The 20,859-nt window shown below is 37.4% G+C and overlaps 1 protein-coding gene across 4 annotated transcripts in view; it reads right to left on the reverse strand.

Annotated features, from left to right (window-relative positions):
• Nucleotides 1–860: 860 nt before the first annotated feature.
• The window catches only part of LOC132558779 (monocarboxylate transporter 12-like), a 30,677-nt gene continuing 10,678 nt past the window's right edge, over nt 861–20,859 (reverse strand). For 3 of the 4 annotated variants that reach the window (XM_060223380.1, XM_060223382.1, XM_060223381.1), the window contains exons 2-8: nt 12,610–12,839; nt 11,860–12,003; nt 9,620–10,354; nt 9,307–9,357; nt 8,402–8,585; nt 7,424–7,461; nt 861–4,659 (exon numbers count right to left, since the gene is read on the reverse strand). In XM_060223380.1, coding sequence (XP_060079363.1) covers nt 7,428–7,461; nt 8,402–8,585; nt 9,307–9,357; nt 9,620–10,354; nt 11,860–12,003; nt 12,610–12,832 — 1,371 coding nt within the window. In that variant the 5' untranslated portion in view covers nt 12,833–12,839 and the 3' untranslated portion in view covers nt 861–4,659; nt 7,424–7,427. The remainder of the gene's footprint in view (nt 4,660–7,423; nt 7,462–8,401; nt 8,586–9,306; nt 9,358–9,619; nt 10,355–11,859; nt 12,004–12,609; nt 12,840–20,859) is intronic. The other variant, XM_060223384.1, reaches the window with a different exon arrangement.

Genomic DNA, 20,859 nt, shown 5'->3' on the forward strand with positions numbered 1-20,859 from the left:
GATATTACTTTCTTCTCATTTCAGAACGTGACATTACTTACCTATATTCACAAATATTTACGTGGCACCGATAAAGAAGAAGCTCACCCTTTCGCAACATTCATCGGGCCTTATTCTTATTTCAGAACGTGACGTTACTTACTTATATTCACAGAGATTTACATGGCACCAATAAAGAAGACGCTCATCCTTTCGGAACATGCATCTGACATTCTTCTCATTTCCTTCTTTGTTCAAATTAAGCCACGTTTCCACACTTCGATATTTTCTTATTTCCTCACACCTCGACAACTCTCTAGACCTAGAATCTGTCCACTGTTCTATCATCCGTTCCAAGATGACCTATGTACAATGTCCTCTTACTATCTATCCGCGATGTTATTTTTGTCTGCCTCGGTATCGATGCTCACATACAAATATCCCGAATACTCGAAATCCTTCCAACTTCTTCCCATAAAATGTTGATCACACAATATTTCCGCACTCTGTCAATGTTTCCATGGTTTGACCAACACAATATACGGACCTGCCGCCTATCAAAATGTTGATCTTTAACAATACGAACACGTGTTGACGCTTCCAGTCCCTTTTCGTTATAATTATATTTTTTTGTACTTCTGCGTGTCTGCCTACACTTCTGATCCAATGTGTATTGTGTTTGCCCTTGTCTACACATTTCATAAATTCCTTACACGACTCGTCTCCACAAGTCAGCGGTGTTCAATATGTAATACTCTTCAATGATCGTGACCCATGAATGTTCGAAAGTGACATAAATTGTGTTGCGTCATTAATATTAATCTTCATAACAGAATAAATAAAATATACATCAGTAATAAATAAATGAAAAAAAACCACAATTGATTCCGGGGAAAGATTTACTTCAATAGACACCATGATATCCAAACATGTGCTGTACTTTACATAACCGAAATTGAGAACAGTAACATTCATCTCTAACAATCTTAATATATATGTAACGTATGATCAGAACATTTCCGAACCACTCAGTATCAAACTATCGAACTATTCAAACATAACAATCATGTTTTTAGAACAAATGCTTAAATTGCTTTATGCACATCTGGCACATCTTATTTAAAATGATACAAAATGAAACGACATCTAACACTAAATTAAAATAGCACTCAATTACTTGCTTGTTTAATTTATAAATAATCAAACGTGTGTTTTATTACGTAACCGACAAGTTTTAATAACTTTCGGTGATATATTTTTTATCTGGGGCGTTACAACAGACAATCAATGAGTAGACAATGCAAAAGAAGTGGCACCAATAATAATTTGGATATTGTCTGGGGAAAAGAACTTCTGGGTTGTAAGGGGAAACATCTAAAAACATCGCTTTTGCTGTCTCTTAAAGTACCCGAACCGAATCGACACATTTCATATTTCAAGTAAAACCATAAAAAACAAGAACATAATACGAACGTTAGTTAACTGGTGCCGTCTGGTGTAGTATTCCCGAACCTTCTGTTCAATAACACTGTGGTGTAGTCTACGACAATAAAAATGTAGCATTATAACGACCATTTGTTCCCATCAAATTCTCCGAACAGTATAAACATTGAGAAGAAAGTAAAATACTGTATTATGTACATTGTATAGTTTTTGTGTTAAGCTCTGAGATAATATTTACTATACAAATGTCCAATTCACATTTCTTGTCAATTGCTCAAAGGTAAAACAACAAATTACTTGTTTACGACTTAACAAAAAGAGCAGACAACTCGGTAATGACAAAAAAAAAAAAAAAAACGACAAAGTTTCTTAAGCATAGTGATATACACTAATATAAGAATATACAGTGCATATCCAAATATCTGTTTACACGCATTCACTATATACACACAAATAACACGTCTACAAATAGATAACATCCGTCATATATTTTTGACATATTTACAAAAGTAAAAGTATTAATAATCGAAGTCTATTCCTACATCGCTCACTCTAATTCCGAAGCCGAAGTACCTAAACAAACAATAGCTTCCTCATCAAACAATGGATTAGAGGGATACAAAAATCCGAAACATTTAATTTTAAATTGCGGTTAAATAAAATCGATTTTGTCACAATTCGGAATATACGGAAACTGGTGTCACCTTTTTAACAGAGAGAGAGAGCGTGGAGAAATGATACCGTCGATTCCTGCGTTTATAACACTGTTGTGTAAAATCTTCAATACAGCGATTTTATCAGATTTTGTGACTTGCACATGAACAGAAAAAACCAAACCAATCAAAGCAAATGATGTGAAGTATAAAAATAGTTCACCAAATAGCAAACTTCATCTTAAAACATTTTATCAAATTTAGTAACATCGCTAGACTGCTCCAAATTGAGCAGGGAGATGTTATACATTCAAGAGAGCGTTACGATACGTTTGTAGGTGCAAAGAACGACAACCATGGTAGAGACAGAAGGGAGTTGGCGCTGTATGGAAGGCTTTACACAGCAGTGCTTGGCAGTGATAATCTCCTGAGGTCTGCCTACTGTGAACATTGCATTGATCGTTGCAGATTATACAAACAAACTGAACAGTTAATTACCGCCAGGCATGCACTTTTTACATAATAGTACATAAACTATTGTTTATGAAAATCAAACCAATTTTTATCTTTTGCGATTCTGTACATATACAAGAAGACCATATATAAAAAAAACTGCAATACACATACAGCATGGATAAAAGTCCTCAAACGACAAACCTCGCAACATGTATAGATCACCAACAAAAATATTAACAATACAAGTTTAAAGAACGTATGAATGGAGAAAAATATTGTCATAATGGTACTGAACATCAAATCCTATCTACTCGGACTGTGAGAACAGTAAAGATGAGAAAGTGAAGTATAAGAATAACATATTATTTGCAGTATCTTATCTACAGAATAACTCGGATTGTTTAAAAAATTCCCTATTGGACCGCACGGAATGGAAGGATAACCAAAACTGAACAACTCTCCTACATCATTGATAATTCGAACTTTGTAACACTAATGATTCCGTAGCAACAGGTACTTCCTCTAACAATGGACCATACCTCAGACCTTAAATAATTCTTATTATTAACAAATTGTTTCGCGTAATAATGATACTGTAGTATATGGTACTCTTCATTATCACACTTATTTCATATACGGATAAGAAAAAAGGGCAAACAATTCTGGGCGATCAAAAGCTTCAAACTACAGCCCTTCACGATAGCATACCTAATCACCAACGTATATTTAATTATGATGGACACGAAAGCACTTTTGGCAAGCCGCCCAAGTCACAGAGCAGTACTGTGCTCTTCATATTAATTTAACAAAATATGAATGCGTAATAAAAGCAACACCTAATATGATTACAAGTTCAAGTAAACACATGAAATAGACAACCAACAATCATACACACATCTCTATGTACCACCATGTGTCACCATAGAGACTAGCTGTATAAAACAAGAATGATCCACGCCATGGTTTTCCAAATATACTGTACAGATTGTTGGAAATGAATCGTTAACCCTGGTCTGAGTGTAAGTACATTAACACCTAAAAGTTTATACTTGTCATTCATCTCGAAAGAAATGTTGCTGAAATATTTCTGGTCCATATCAGTCTCCGTGGATCCATTTTATGGCGCCTGTGATCTTGTAATAAACAGTAACCATTATCGGCGTTCTCAGAAGTTTTGTTTTTCAGATTTCAGGAATACTTGTATATTTAGATTTTAGACCTTTTTCCAGGTCTTTGGTCCTATGTAGAGATGATGAGTACATGGAAAAGATTGTTCACTTTACTGATTTAGGTCTGGCTCCAGTCAGCCTTCATCATATCGCTAATATGTTTACTTATACATCAACTACTAACCTCACCTGGGTTAAACTGGGGCCTCCAACCTGACGTTATCAATAAACTCAGATAAGATAATGAAATCCAAATTTAGGTCATCTGTGATTGTACTCTCAAATATACTGCATAATTAATGATGATAAATATTAAAACTATCAAAATTTGAGTTGTTTCCAAATTGGTCCCAAACTTAGCGGAGAGGTATGCGATACGAACTGTTGTGTCAATTGCCGATATTGTCCCGAAAAACTGTTCGAACGTATTAGTGATGAAAACGGGGTGGTCAAATTCAGGATATATCCAATATTTGTCCTTATTAGAGAACTGTCGATTATATCTAAAAATTGTATCCCGTACAATATGTTCTCACGTTTGAACATAGTGAATTTTTAGACTAGTAATAATACAATGTTTCGAGGACAATACTAAATATCACTGGTAATATTTCTGTAATTCCTAAGTGGCTATGGAAGCCTAGTTGTTTCTGTCAAGGCCAACATGATGTAATAGGTATCACACTCGATTTATCACAGACGTTTCTGACTTCTTTCAGGTCTCCATATAAATATCTATATATAATAAATACAAACAGCAATTCTGGAATGCTACAATCTACACAGTCATGGCGATATACTAAATATGCATGAATTGCACATCATGCCATTTCACGACCATTCTTTATTTCACTCAATTGACTGTCCAGCCATGTCGACTAGTAAAGGAATGCCTCTTATTGTCTGTGAATCTGTTTCCTTCTCGCCTGGACCTTCAGATCGAGGTGACCATTGCTTCCCTACAAAAGAAATCGCGTGATTGTAGACACAATTACATTATATACTATAAGTACAAAAATGAAATAGTAATTCCCGCATCTTGCTAGGCAACGTTTAACAATCATACATTATGAGTCATGAAAATACAGATGGATGAGCTAAAATATGAAGATTATACAAATGTGTACTTACAATTTTGAGATTTTTCATATATTTTTTCTATAACAAACGCTAGTCAATGTTTCGTCTCCTTTCCACTAATTCGGTAATGGGTGTATATGAGGGAACCCTTGGCTAGGGAAGATATGTTTTGGTAAGTCGCTTGTATTAAATTTAACTCATATTTATATAATTCCCCAGCTTTTTAATCACCGGAAATCGTATGCTGTTTTTACTTTATCTTTATTGACCACGAATATAACAAAACAAACCCCCCGCGAATGTTAGCAATTATGCATTGTTTTCCGTAGTGACTGACGTCTGAACTATGACCTAAAATATCTACAAATATCCTACTGAAGGCGGCGTTCTCTTTGGGCCAGATATGATGAAAATCATATATATGATATTGCGCAAGTACATTATCATTTTCGTATACATTGAGAAAAGGAATTAACGTAAAACATGTCTGACGACGCTATTACCAACATGTCGCCATAATCATTTGTGTATAGCAGGGCTAATATTCAGCTGTTGTGCCTATTTGGGCAATCTGTGCTTGCCAAGCGCTTTTGTCCTATACACTCATTCGGTAAAAGAGTATCAACAGAAACATTTCATAAAACTATTAACAGAATATTCAAGCAGTTTGCTCACGCATAATACTATAACCTTTAATTCATTTTAGATCTGACTGATCTGAAGCCCAATTTATGAATGAAACATTCAAAATTCTTTCCCCTTCAACTAAGATTTGGCAAATCAAATACAAGACCTTGATGAAAGCAACTATGATTCAATCGTCTTTGACTTGAATTCAAAATATAAGTATGACATTAAAGATTTATTCCTATTACTATTATATGAGTCACCGTCCTGACATCCCTAGACTAGTACTTCTAAAACTGTAAATTTTGAAACGCAAGAAAACACAAGGTTTTCAGTAAAAGTAATAAAATTGACTTATAATAATTATTATGAAAGATTATGATACTATTTCCACACAATCGTGTACTCAAATGCCGGATGTTACCGTTGTAATGATATAATGAAGGTAAAAATATAACATGGACTTATCTATTTCGGTTATTCTGTCAATGCCCCAGTGGGATTCTAATCATCTGTAAAATAATTTCAACGTTGACAAATTGGTAACTAAGACTCATTACCGAGACATTAATGCATAACTACTGTGTAGAACAGGACATCAATTCACCACAAAATACATTCCCTTTGAAGACAAGTGAAACACCTTTAAATACAAATTTAGTGTTAAATACGATAGAATAAAGCAATGAACTAAACTACATCATAAAGGTGTTTCGTCCTTCTAGGACTTTTGATGCTAATAACCAAACTTTTTTAAGTATAGGATTAACATATATTCGATGCTACCAAAAGCACAAGTTTGAAATGTAGCCCATGGACTCAATAATTTTAAACAAAGAAATGCACAATATCTAATAATGGCGAATGAGTTTTTATAAACATTAAACGTAAGAACTGACAGGCCATTAAAATACAACACATGGTTTTCTATAAATAATAAATGTAAGATGAATATAAGAAAAAGCAGACCATCAAACATAAGAAAAGGCATGAAATTAAAGTATGTTGTATGATAAAGCAGACAATCAGATGTAAGAAAAGGCAGAGCATCAAAGTATGACGCATGGTTTTCTGTTAACATTAAATGATAGAAATGGCAGGACATTAAAGTTTGAAGCATGGCTTCCTCTCAATATTAACAGTGAGAAATGACAGGACATCTATAAATAAAAAAAATGTCAGAAAAAGCAGAACATCAAATGAAAGAAAAGGCAGAACACCAAAATATGACGCAGGGTTTACTGCAAACATTACATGTGAGAAATGACAGGTCACAAAAGTATGGCGCGTGATCTTCTACGATATAACTTCTCCAAACCGACCATGCACAAGGCATGGATATTTCGATTTGTAGGAGTCAAGAAAGTTGACCGATCGGGAATCGGATGTATTCTTGAACCGATTCCGTTCTGTACATTACATCCGTTCTCTTACTGCATTTAGACTACACTTGTCCAACTGAATACAGAAGAAAAAGCTTGACAAGTAAAACCGTTTCGGTAAAATGGCTGAAGTGCACAAGAAATCTGCACATTGCTCGGCGAGTTCGGAAGTAACGTTACATATCAAGATAGGTATGGTGTACAAAGTAAACGCTATTTCGTTCGGTTTCAAGAGGTGATCGGATTTGAGATGTTGCACTGATTAAACATTAAATGTGAGACATAACAGGACACAAAGGTATGGCACACTTTAGAAAATGAGTAATATAAAAGTACGCCACAAGTTTTAATTTGTTTTGGTTTATTTTGGATAAAAAATGGCGTTAAAATATGTCTTGTTTAAAAGGCATACTGTAATATGTAGATATAATGCGGGTCGGTCTGTCAAATCATTTCGTGACAACAAAGCACATCTAATGTTAGAAAGGTAACATTTAAGTATAGGAGAGAGCATACTAAATACTACATGTATATATAATATACTAACTAATATATATATACAGATACATTATGTATGTATGGAGACGCATGCAGACAACAAACACCTATGGCTACCATAGAACAGAGAACCTACCATGTTATGGTTTTCCATTGGCTTCGCCATTTTCATGTCTGAAATTAGACATTTGCCTGTTAAATACGACTCTTAGCCTAGTGGGAAGGCACTTTCAAGTGTATAGATTCTTTTGTTCCTTTTGAAGTTTTCAATTTGATTTTTTTAGGTTTGAAAGTTGGTATTTTCCCCCAAGATATTACAAACTGTCTTCATTAAAGCAGAGAATATTATTTACATACAATTGTGATTTTGATAATCCTCAAGGAATATCGGTCTCGCAGCATTTGTAATGGTATGTTCTTGATATACTAATATATATATAAATAAGTTCGAAGGAAGAGTTTACAAATCATATGTATAGTGAAATACAGTGTCCTATATTTTCTTGCGTTAGGTTTGGACGGAGGTAGGATATTGCAGTAGCGTGTCTAGAAGCCATGTTATTGCAGATGTGAACTGGATACTCGGTTTTGTCACCAGCGGATGACTGCTTAATTTTCTTTCTTGCTCTTAAACGTATATGCTGTTGTATAGACAACTCAACATTAATAGTGTGAATAAGCAATGATGATATTCGAATACAATGGATTTGCTGTATGAAGTGCAGGCGGTAATAATGTAAAGTAGGTAGTGACGTTTTCAGATAACACGTGTCTATCAGCTGTCTTTCTACAGCTTGATAAAATAGGTATCTTTTCCCAGCTTCAAGCACCTTAAACTTGCAGGAGTATTATAAATCCGTTCCCGAGGTCAGTGTTAGATCTTGGTATAAAATCCATTTGTAGTGAACAGTCCCGGTTACCGACAAAGTGGCGGTTCAACTTCAAATACCAACTGAATGCATTAATTTTCTAAAACTGAAATCTTCGCCTGTCGTAACCGAGACGTCATACAGCTGGTTTATGTTAGGTCGGCTATATCAGTGCACCGGAAGTACTTGATAAAAACTACATTTACCTTATTTGTCACACCAAACACAATCACGCTACCACTTACACGAAGACCGTTTTTTCGTTTAGATTAATGCCCTTTTCCTTGTTGTTGTCCTCTAACATGGAGACGAGGGGAACCTTCTGTTCGTGTGAAGGTCGTTCTTCTTGCTCTTTACCCATGGTCAGATAACCACATTTCTGATATTTGAATAACATCATTATAATTGAGCTCCACAATAGGCAGGAACCTGTTGAAAATGGCGAAAAAATTGTTACCAAAGTTGGTCCGAGATATGGTGTTAAATATAATTAATTAAATTGTATTTGTCCAGTAGGTCCACCAAGATTATGCAAATCACAAACAAATTAATGGCGCCAAATAAAAATATTAACTGCAACATGTAGAGATTTCGTTCTTCTATGATTAGTCAAAGATGCTGAGGGCCTATGAGGGGAATGAGGAAAACCCAAGAATTGTCGATAAATTTCGAAAGTCTTATATTTACGATAATTAAAAAAAACCATAAAGTACGTGTGTATATTATGAACTATGCCAGGATTCGATTGACATAACTTCAGTAAGCGTGTGTTGACCAATTCCACAGAAACGGGAATCGCTGACTCGTTTGTTAAAAACTATTGTTATTGATTCTGATTCTTGTCATAGTGCAAGTCCTAATAATATCACACCATATCACAGCAAATAGTCATACAAAGAACGCAGAAAAGAAGTATTAAAATTGGGCTTATAAGGATTTAAAAAAGATTTACATTTTCCAATAAAACTTAAAATTGGACCTAAATAATGAATTCAACCGCATCATACAGCTGTTTTGTCATTATACTAGGACATGTCAGTGACGTTAATGGCCTCACGTGATGAAATATAGGAAGTGACTGGAAAATTGGCTAATTAAATCTACTCTGATATTTTTAGTCTGCGTTTTGGAACATTCAAATGACACTTACCGGCAAGGTAAAAAACATATTTAAACTCATTTTCTTCTTGTACCAACAGACCTAAAATCGGAATAGACATTTTATTAGCATATCGTCATTGTTTAAGTCCTATTTACTAAAAATAATTTAGAAAATCATATAACAGTCAACAAAACAAGCGTGATAAGGGAGTCGATTGGCGTGCTAAACAGTTATAATTCATTATACAATGCATTTGATTTACATTTCATTATAAAATGTTCATTGACATAGAATGTAATTGTGGATGTTTGTGTATTCCAGGAAAGACAAACTCTGAGGAGTTAAATGGGGTGCCAATTACCTGCTGCGGGTCCACCCATTAGAGATCCAAGGGCGATCATAAATGACAAGTAGCCGTTGCCCATGGCAATATATTCTGGTCCTACAAGTTCACGTGCAGCTTGTGACAGGAAAGTAGTCCAGTATCCACTGTAGAATCCAAACAATAGTGTGTAGCCAATCTGTCCGGCAAAGTCCTCAAACAGCAATGGGCAAATTCCTGTTACTACCACACCTAGTCCAACCGAACACAGTAATGACGTCATATCGTCCAAGGTGCTATTGTTCCCCATGAAGGCAAATATCATGCGTGACGTAAAACTAGACATGCCAACGCACGCGATTAGGAAACTGGACAGCCCAAAGTCCGTGCCCTGCTCAAGTGAATAGGATGGCAGGTACATGTAGATTATCGTGGATCCAAAGCTCCAGAACAAGTTAGCAATGCACAGACCCAAGAATATCACGTTCCTTAACGGCACGCATGAGAGTAGGGGCATCAAATGCATTTCCTTGGCGTTCTTAGCGGGCTTCATGAGCGCGCCACACACACAAATATTTAGAGCACACCCAGCTAGCATCCATAGGGTGCCCCTCCATGCCATATATTCTAGCATGGTACGAATGACAATTGGAAATGTGATCATACCGGCACCAACCCCTCCTAACACAACACTTAGGGCCTCAAATCGACCCTCGTAGAAGTGCTGCTCCACTATCATGATAGAAGGCGTGCACGCCAGACCGAAACCGATACCTGTAACAGTGCGAAAAGAAAATGACAAACGTAGGGGGAAAAGTACCTAACAATATCAAGATAGTTTCAACCGCCATCACTCAACAATCACTACTAGATAATATTGAGGGTAAGGACAAGGTGAAGGGTAAGAATGATAATGTGTAGAGCCATGGGTCATAGTTTGTGTGCTGGGGCCAGGGGTATAGCTGATGTGTTGGGCTAGGGGTATAGCTAATGTGGTGGGCTAGAGGTATAGATAATGTGCTTGGCCAGGGGTATAGCTGATGTGTTGGGCTAGGGGTATAGCTAATGTGCTTTGCTAGGGGTATAGCTGATGTGCTGGGCCACGGGTATAGCTAATGTGCTTGGCCAGGGGTATAGCTAATGTGCTGGGCCAGGGGTATAGCTAATGTGCTTGACCAGGGGTATAGCTAATGTGCTTTGCTAGGAGTATAGCTGATGTGCTGGGCCAGGGGTATAGCTAATGTGCTTGGCCAGGGGTATAGCTAATGTGCTTGGCCAGGAGTATAGCTAATGTGCTGGGCCAGGGGTATAGCTGATGTGCTGGGCCAGGGGTATAGCTAATGTGCTTTGCTAGGGGTATAGCTGATGTGCTTGGCCAGGGGTATAGCTAATGTGCTTGGCCAGGGGTATAGCTAATGTGCTTTGCTAGGGGTATAGCTAATGTGCTTGGCCAGGGGTATAGCTAATGTGCTGGGCCAGGGGTATAGCTAATGTGCTTGGCCAGGGGTATAGCTGATGTGCTGGGCCAGGGGTATAGCTGATGTGCTGGGCCAGGGGTATAGCTAATGTGCTTTGCTAGGGGTATAGCTAATGTGCTGGGCCAGGGGTATAGCTAATGTGCTTTGCCAGGGGTATAGCTAATGTGCTGGGCCAGGGGTATAGCTAATGTGCTGGGCCAGGGGTATAGCTAATGTGCTGGGCCAGGGGTATAGCTGATGTGCTGGGCCAGGGGTATAGCTAATGTGCTTGGCCAGGGGTATAGCTAATGTGAAGAATGGTACTAAGTATAGTACCGCGGTTAGCAGAATCTATTCTGATTTCTTTTATGAAAATGATACTGTTCTATGTTTGACAAAGGGCAAATTGCATATGAATAACACATATATTTTCATTGGATACATATCAATTTTAGGATATGTTTGTCATTTGGGTCGCTCTAATTACTTGAATGACGTAAAAATCGTATCGGTCGTTGTTATGGCTTTCCACTTACAATACAACGGAGTGGTCAGTAGTGTGGACAATGTATTATCACACATGTTTAATATAGGATAGGAGCGGTAATGTCGGTTGGCATTCTGTATGAATTATTGGCAATCAGGAGTTATCATTATCCACACAGAGCTATCATTAGAGAGGGCAATGTCTGATTGTTAAGTGATAGATGTAAATATGTCAATAACAATACAGCTATACACATTGACTACGTTGATTAACTGATTCCATTAAATCAAAAGTAAGCTACTGAGAATATATTTACCCCAGTATAATCATTTTACCTGTTAATACACCATAGGTCAGGTAAACCTGGTAGAGGTCAGTCACGACCATTCCCAGTGCGAGGCCAGTTGCTGATAATACTCCACCTAGCATCACACTGATCCGACAGCCAAATGACTTCATAAAACAGCGCATAACGACACCTACAATGCAGAGCAAGTTATCCTTTGTCAGTTGTGTGTTTTGCAACAACACGCTGTTTTTGCCTTATTTCATACAGCAACATAACCCCAATGTCTTTCATACACAATACCATAATGTTTCACCTTTCCTTAAAGCTAACAATGCCATCTCGCCATAGCAAACCTGAACAACACCATATACAGTCATACAATAGACATGTACGTTGTAGGCAGTGACATAATAACATAAGTCGTGACCATTAAAGATGATTATATATTCATCTGCTTATCTTTTCTCTATGTAAATCGATTATTTGGTAACAGTTGTAAAACCAGTTAAATCAACTAGCATTTATCTCTCTCGTTTTCCCTTATGGCACTGCCAGTAAACCTTAACGTTTAAGGGAACTTGAGAATCTAGACAGCAATGTCATCACATGACATTAAGCAGTCATCCCTTCAAGTCGATCATCGATATTGCATACACAATAACTTTTCCAATGGCAGTTTCTTGTGAAAATGGTATTCCACAATTGACTGTAGATCTGGAGTGCATACCGAGGAAAACTGTCCTAATAAAATTAGATTCTAAAACAGAATTGTTAGTAACATCAGTAATTTACTTACTTGTAAGAGCGGTCACATACAAAAGAATAGAACCCGCCCATGACGTGTCGAAGTGATCGTGTTCAAACACCTGTTGGAATACGTGATGAAAAATGCCCAAACTGTACGTGATCCCACATATAATAAACTGGACGAAGAAAGCGGCCACCACAACCACCCACTTCCGGGCGCCCTCTTCTTCCCGCTGCATCTTATTCTTATCGTCCCACGTGACCGTAATCATTTAGAACCTGCAAGAGAAAGTTTTAACAGTTGATTCACAAATCAAACACAAGAACACAATATAAGCTGCAAAGATGATGGGAAGTTTTCATCGTTCTGTTAAAAAGATAGGGTCGGTGTAGCTTGTATATAGTGTAAAATATACGGTCTCTGTCACTCAGCTGGCGGGTCGGTGTGGCTTGCACATAGTGTTAAATACGGTCTCTGACACTCAGCTGACAGAGCATGCTTCTTTGCCTCAGTTGGTAGAGCCGGTCGATTTTTACACGGGGTTCGATTCCTTGTCGGGGAACTTGACAGGAATGCGTGTTTTTCCTGTTCTTTCACAGTTCAAAAAGACAATAACTTGGCTCGGTGACATAACCAACCTATCACTGAAGCATATACAAACCACACATTTTATAAAGGCTTGTGAGAATGCACACGATACATACACATATAAACATAAAACTCCGTGTATATCCCATATCCATGTGTCTGCTTAACCAGTCTTTTGTAGTGTACACTATCCTCGTGTGCTATTTTCTGAAGAAACGTTTCTACACACGTTACATAATGTGATTCATACCGATTTCAGTTTAAACCAGTTCTTATCGCTGTTTTCTATAGATGATCTAGAAGTCCTCAACGAACTCTACTTTGATTCATTAAAGATTTATTGATAAGTGTCCTGTCTCAATGTTAACTGGCTGAATGTGATAAAGTAACGACATAGGGAACACACAACTAGATACAGGATGCACGTTATGATGTTTATGTATAGGGATTAAAATATTATACATACAGTAAAGTCGAGACCTGGAATATTGACAGCGGAACTCCTCACATGTGTTTTAAAACATCGCATTATTATCTACATTTATATAAACGACGTGTTTATAGTGCTTAAACAGTTCTATACTTATCAGTTATTTTGGGATAATAACCTTCAGAACTAACTTAATCTTAAAAAGTGTTTCTGTTATTTTCATAACATTCCCACTTCCGCTTTATAATAAATTGAGTACACTAGTGGCTTAACACATTATGTAAAGCAGAAAGAAAACGTTCTTTCCCGTTCAAACACCTCGTAATAATTACTGGTGAAAGATAACGCGTCATCAGCCTGGATATTTGTTTTCATTCAAAATTCAACAGGCTCCGACGACTGGTTGTGATATCCTCAACTTTCATTCTTTATATGTCTATAAATTCTAATTTCAGAGTACGATCAACACGTCCAACTTTCATTAGAACGACCAACACGTCCATCTCTCATTAGAACGACCAACATGTCCATCTCCCATTAGAACGACCAACACGTCAAACTTTCACTAGAACGACCAACATGTCCATCTCCCATTAGAACGACCAACATGTCCATCTCTCATTAGAACGACCAACACGTCCATCTCACATTAAAACGACTAACATGTCCATCTCTCATTAGAACGACCAACATGTCCATCTCTCATTAGAACGACCAACACGTCCATCTCTCATTAGAACGACCAACACGTCAATCTCTCATTAGAACGACCAACACGTCCAACTTTCATTAGCACGACTAACATGTCCATCTCTCATTAGAACGACCAACACGTCCATCTCTCATTAGAACGACCAACACGTCCATCTCTCATTATAACGACCAACACGTCCAACTTTCATTAGCACGACCAACATGTCCATCTCCCATTAGAACGACCAACACGTCCATCTCTCATTAGAACGACAAACACGTCCATCTCTCATTAGAACGACCAACACGTCCAACTGTCATTAGCACGACCAACATGTCCATCTCTCATTAGAACGACCAACACGTCCATCTCTCATTAGAACGACCAACACGTCCATCTCTCATTAGAACGACCGATACGTACTACTTTCACCAGCCAAATCAACACGTCCAAATTTCATTAGTCATACCAACACGTCCCACTTTCATGATAGGAAGACAATACGCCACGTTTGTATTAGGAGATCAACACGTCACACTTTCATCAATAATACCAACAAGTCCTACTTTCATTATGACAAGACCAATACGAAGGCTAACGCGTCCCAGTTTCATTAGCCAGACAAACACGTCCCACTTTAATTAGTCAGACCTACACCCCCTTTTTCATTAGTCAGACCAACACGTCCCACTTTCATTAGCCAGACCAACACGTCCCACTTTCATTAGTCAGACCAACGAGTCCCACTCTAAATTAGTCAGACCTATACCTCCCTTTTTCATAAATCAGACCAACACGTTCCACTTTCATTAGACAGACCAACACGTCCCACTTTCATTAGCCAGACCAACACGTCCCACTTTCATTAGTCAGACCAACACGTCCCACTTTCATTAGCCAGACCAACATGTATCACTTTCATTAGTCAGACCAACGAGTTCCACTCTTTTAGTCAGACCTATACCTCATATATCATTTTCAGACATTGACAGACCAACACGTTTTTATTGGACGACAAACATGCCCCATTCTCGTTGGAAGACCATCACGTCCCACTTTCATAAGGAAGACCAACATATCCAATCATTGTACGACAGACACATCCACATTTTAATTGAGTCAGAGTAACACATTCCAATTTCACCAGTAAGACCAATGCGTCCAATTAGCATAAGGGAAACCAACACGTCCAACTTTCCTTCGTAAGACCAAAAATGTTGCGCCTCCTTTCGTCAAACCAACACATTCCACTTCCATCAGTTTTAATAGCCATTAGTACTTCACTGTAAGACACACTGCAGTACCGCATGATGTATTCATTAGTAAAACTGATACGTCCCACACCCAGTAGAAGCAGTCCAAATTTCATGTTCTCGGGATAAATCCTAATATCACTTTAAACAGTAGGACCGATTCGTCCCACGTATGGCCCACACACATCCTTGCTTCCACAAACACAGCAGAATTATAATGAAGTCCCACTTCCTCTAGTAGGACAAAGTCGTCCCATGTATATTAGCAGAGTCAACTTAAGTCCCACTTTCATTCATAGGTTCAAATCCAGTCGCATGTCTGACAGAAATCCCTATCTTTACTGAAAATCAATTACAACAGATGGTAAAATTCTATAGTCTTCCTCAGAAATAATTAATAAGACATTGTAACCTACAGTCATGATGTTGTATGTAGTCTCTGGTTTCCATCATACAGCGCAGGTACAACATCCACAGAAGTAATCAGACTGGTACGGATACCAGGCTCTCTGTTACATATCAGTTATCTATACACAGTCGTCACACTGATCACGATAGCAGATTCACAATCAACTTCTGTAATAATCTTTGACCTATTTAGTGTACATCTGCTTGTACAAATGAAATGACAAAGGCAAATATTCCTAATTACCGTCATTATATAATGGTAATGTATCACTGTCATGCTGGACTTTGGTAACAAAACATCCGCACCCGCGTAAGCAAACCGTATGCATTACGATATACATTTATCTACATTGTGAAACTGTTTTTGTGTCATCAGTCAGGTTAAACTCGTTTCTGATATATGGGGTGATGATCTTATGTCATGTATTTAAATCGCTAAGAGTTAAACACATTAATAATGATATATGTCATCATCATTAACACGGTTTTAGTTTAAACAGAAAATATATATATCTAGTGTTTCCCTTACACAGTTCACACTTATACGGAGTCTGGCCAAACTACTCAGTTCTACCGAATCTTATAGAAACCTCACGTCTAATCCTTGTATTGTTCATATGGTTATTTGATTACATTCCTACTTGAAAATCGCCTACTCAGCATCCCGGGGTCGTAATCAGTCTGATGAAGACACATACATTTACCGTACATAAGTGACGGTCTGTCCTTTAATCGGTTTAGGAAGGCACGATGTCCCATTGTTATTTTCATTACCGTTCTACACGTGGGTATTTCACGTGACATGGGGTGAGCTACATCAATGACCTTGACCAGATTGGGGTAGGTGAGGCCATGCCAGTTAGTAAATATAGACGCCGATAAATAAATGTCATAACCTTCATTGAAATGAACATATTGTAGGATAGACAATAACTAACAAGGAAATCGATTATTATTTCATTCAATATTGAATCATCAATCTTTTCTTCTCGAACGAGCTAGAGAAAATATCTGCGAATATATGTGAAAGTGAAAAAGCAACATTTTTAATAAACACTACAGACTGGTATAGTATAATGGAGTTCAACGACGCCACTTGACCTGTCGATTAAGAGTGTGACCCTGTCCATCAATGTTTCCGCATCGTACTTTGACCCTGTAATGGTACGATGTCAAGAGCGGCAATGTTATTACAAAGCTTGTCTCAGGCCAGTACTGTCAGTGGCGTAGCGTCCGTGCATGCTTGCATGCTCAAGCATGCAAGAATAAAATTCGAGAAAACATGTTTTCTTTATCAAAATACCTTCAGCTGCCGCCCCTGCACCCCCAAGCATGCAATTGAATGAAGGCCTCGCTACGCCACTGACTGTAGATTACTATACGATAGTATAAATAATATATAATCAAGTTTCGTTTTATAACAACTCTGTCACGGTTTTTTATGTAATAGGTTGTATTGGTGAGTGTTTACTAGTATCACTGCATGGTAGAAGACGCGATATATCGAACAAAACTGGTTGATGCAAATGGCCGACAAAATGGAATGGTGACACATCATACGTGCATATAACACCTTACAATACAACTTACTATTAAACACCTACGTATGTTAAGCAATGACTTGAACTGCACCATACCACTTGGTTGACATGGCCATGAATAATGTTATCACCGCTTTTCGCTAATTAAAAAAAACACATCAGAAGTTACCTTGACCTTAGGGCCTGGAAAAGCGGTCACGTTGCTGGCATATAAATTATGTAACAACTAGATATTTTCATTGTATACAAATTCCACAGTAAGTCTTATAAAATCAGCACATTTTCCTACATAGTAAGATGACCTTGGCTTCGGTACCCTGAATGTAGACCTGATTGGGGTTGATATCTTTATATTAATACATATCCTAAGTGCAAACAAAATTCATTTCTACAGGTATTTTAAGAGACTTTAGTAAAGTCTCTTAAAATACCTGTAGAAATGAATTTTGTTTGCACTTAGGATATGTATTAACGGAAAAGATTCTTGATAGGAATTTCTCTAAAGTTTAGAGAAATTCCTATCAAGAATCTTTTCCGACGTAAAAAATCATTGCAATATTAATAAAAAGGGACACTAGAATGTCAACCGGAAGTGGATGTATTTCAGAAGGAATTCAGTCAAAAATTTTAAAAAGGGACGCTGGAAGTCAGAACAGAACGAAGAGAAATCGAATGGATCAATAAGTAATGACTTATATCGGGCGTGAGTGACAGAGACCTGTTCGTTCTAATTCTGTGAAACATGTTGTCATACTTGTAAACATCCTCGTGATTTCTGTGCTATTTCAGAATCAATGGTACCTTTAATCTTCAAAAAGAATTTTATCAGCTTGGTGCCATCTTGTCTTTATATACTTTCTGATATTGCCATAATCATTATGTGTTCAAACATGCTCTCTTGTATCCCTACATCAGTGTACACATTTCTCGCATACCACTTAGCTCAAACATGCCTTCACAGCTTGTAAACATACCTGTAAGCTCGTAAGTTAGCAATATCGATGTATCTCGTGCTTCTGTGTAGTCCTTCATTTCTATACTCACTTGGGTGAATGCCACTAAACACTACAGACCGATGGCACAAGGCTGTCGACGCTTTAACATACACGTAGATCATACTGGATGGTTTCATTATCAGTTGGCCAAGGTTTGTACAGCAATGTTTGCCTACTTCGTTAGCACTGCAATGCCAGTTGGTAGGTATTTGAAACAGAGTTTAGCTTGTCTGACAGCTGTTTCAATTGAACAGTAGTGGCTTCACAGTAATGTCACAATGTCACTTAGTACGGTGCAGAAAGGTCAATTCACATCCATAAAATTTTTTTTTAAAACAGGAAACAAAGTCATGAAACTGAGGATTACACCAAACAACTAAATCTCTCTGTCTCTCCCTCGCTCTCTCTCTCTCTTTCTCTGTCTCCCTCTCTGTCTCTCTCTCTCTCTCTCATGACCAACAACAATTCAAGAGTATGATCGAGCACAACATGATACTGTTTACTGACGTACGAAAGGATGGATGGACAGACGTACGCTAGGCCATGACAAAGGAGCTCCTGCTCTTCGACAAAGAGATCAAGTGCTAAAAATGCATAAATTATCGTTAAGAATTGTCTCATTCGGTATCATTTTAAGGCCCTTAAGCTGTTTTCCACACGCCGTCAATCGTGTGAAAGACCATAACCCGAGATCATTGTGTAAGGCCTAAGAGTTACAGGCTTCAAGGTGCGATAGCTCTTATCGAACAAGACACTATTTAAACTGATTATTTCTTAACTATGACTTCGTCTGACAACTTTGTTGAAAACTTAAACTAAGTTCAAACTTCCAGTAGAGTCTCCGGTTTTTTCACTTTTCAAAAGATTTTGATATCTATTTTGAGTAAACTATATGACACTTTGACGTATCTATTGCGTGGCACCTTAATAAATTAATGGTTAGTTACAGTAATTGATTGCTTAAGTTTGTACAAAGCTCTCACTCATTCCAAACCAATTTCGATGTTCATATTTCTGTATTGGCTTTTCCGTGGATGTTTCTACTTTAGGATATCCTTTTCAACTGAGGAGGTTGTCCTTGATAAATGAATTCGTTATTTACACGTGACGAGTCTTCACTCGCGAACCAAACTGTCAAACAAAAAAATCAAGTTTTTTTTTCATGTACAGGTTATTTATATTTTTTCCTCACGTGAGTAAGAATTTTTATAAATACTATAAGAGTTGTCTTCTACTAATTGTACAGACTTTTTGTTCTTTGTTGGAAGTTTTATTCTACAAGGAATTCATGGTTAAATACGGGAAGTGGAAGTTGTTGTTTAATACAGGAAGTTGTTGTTCGATACAGGAAGTTGTTTAATGCACTGATTTTATCGTTTATTGGACCAGCGGATAAACCGTATTACGTACGTACGTACGAACGGACGGGACAAAATTTCCAACTGGTGTACGGTCACTTTGTCCATGTCCACAAACACGATAATAATAATTGACGTTAGATATATGAACTATATCGAAATTTATCAAACATATACACCGCCATGTTATAATGATAAATATGTGACCACGTTATGTTTGTATGTAAGGAAAAACACGTGGTATTACAGGGCTAATTAGACACAATTACAGAAATGGTGAACGTTTGGTGTGAAGGTGTACTGGCGTTAGCACTAACCTTATGTGTCTAAGTCTGTGGAATCCATGCCACGTCACTGAACGTAAATCCATTGTAACCCACAAAAGTCTGCCACTGAACCTATGCACTAACTATTGCAATTTGGTGTCAAATTGTGAAACTGGATTTTTACCAGGGATTCGTTTAAATTAAAATCGATTTCTGTTATACAGAAAGAGCTACAAAGAACCTTGAAAATCGACATTTTTATCGATATGGTTCCAACAGGTATATCGGCATTATATTGTTTTAATACAATAACTCCGATAAATTGTCTATGTTGTTCATTTCATGCCCAGTTACAAGTACGGTATGGATTAGATTTCATATCCAGTTACAAGTACAGTATGGACTAGATTTCATATCCAGTTATAAGTACAGTATGGACTAGATTTCATATCCAGTTACAAGCACGGTATGGACTAGATTTCATATCCAGTTACAAGTACAGTATGGACTAGATTTCACATCCAGTTACAAGTACAGCATGGACTAGATTTGTATGATATTGTATTACAATTTCATATCCAGTTACAAGCACGGTATGGACTAGATTTCATATCCAGTTACAAGTTTCATATCCAGTTACAAGTACAGCATGGACTAGATTTGTATGTTATTGTATTACAATTTCATATCCAGTTACAAGTACGGTATGGACTAGATTTCATATCCAGTTACAAGTATAATATGGACTAGATTTGTATGTTATTG

Source organism: Ylistrum balloti, unplaced genomic scaffold (genome assembly GCF_031769215.1).
Source record: "Ylistrum balloti isolate Yb309-2 unplaced genomic scaffold, AGI_CSIRO_Ybal_v1 Utg370824, whole genome shotgun sequence".
Lineage (NCBI taxonomy): Eukaryota > Metazoa > Mollusca > Bivalvia > Pectinida > Pectinidae > Ylistrum > Ylistrum balloti.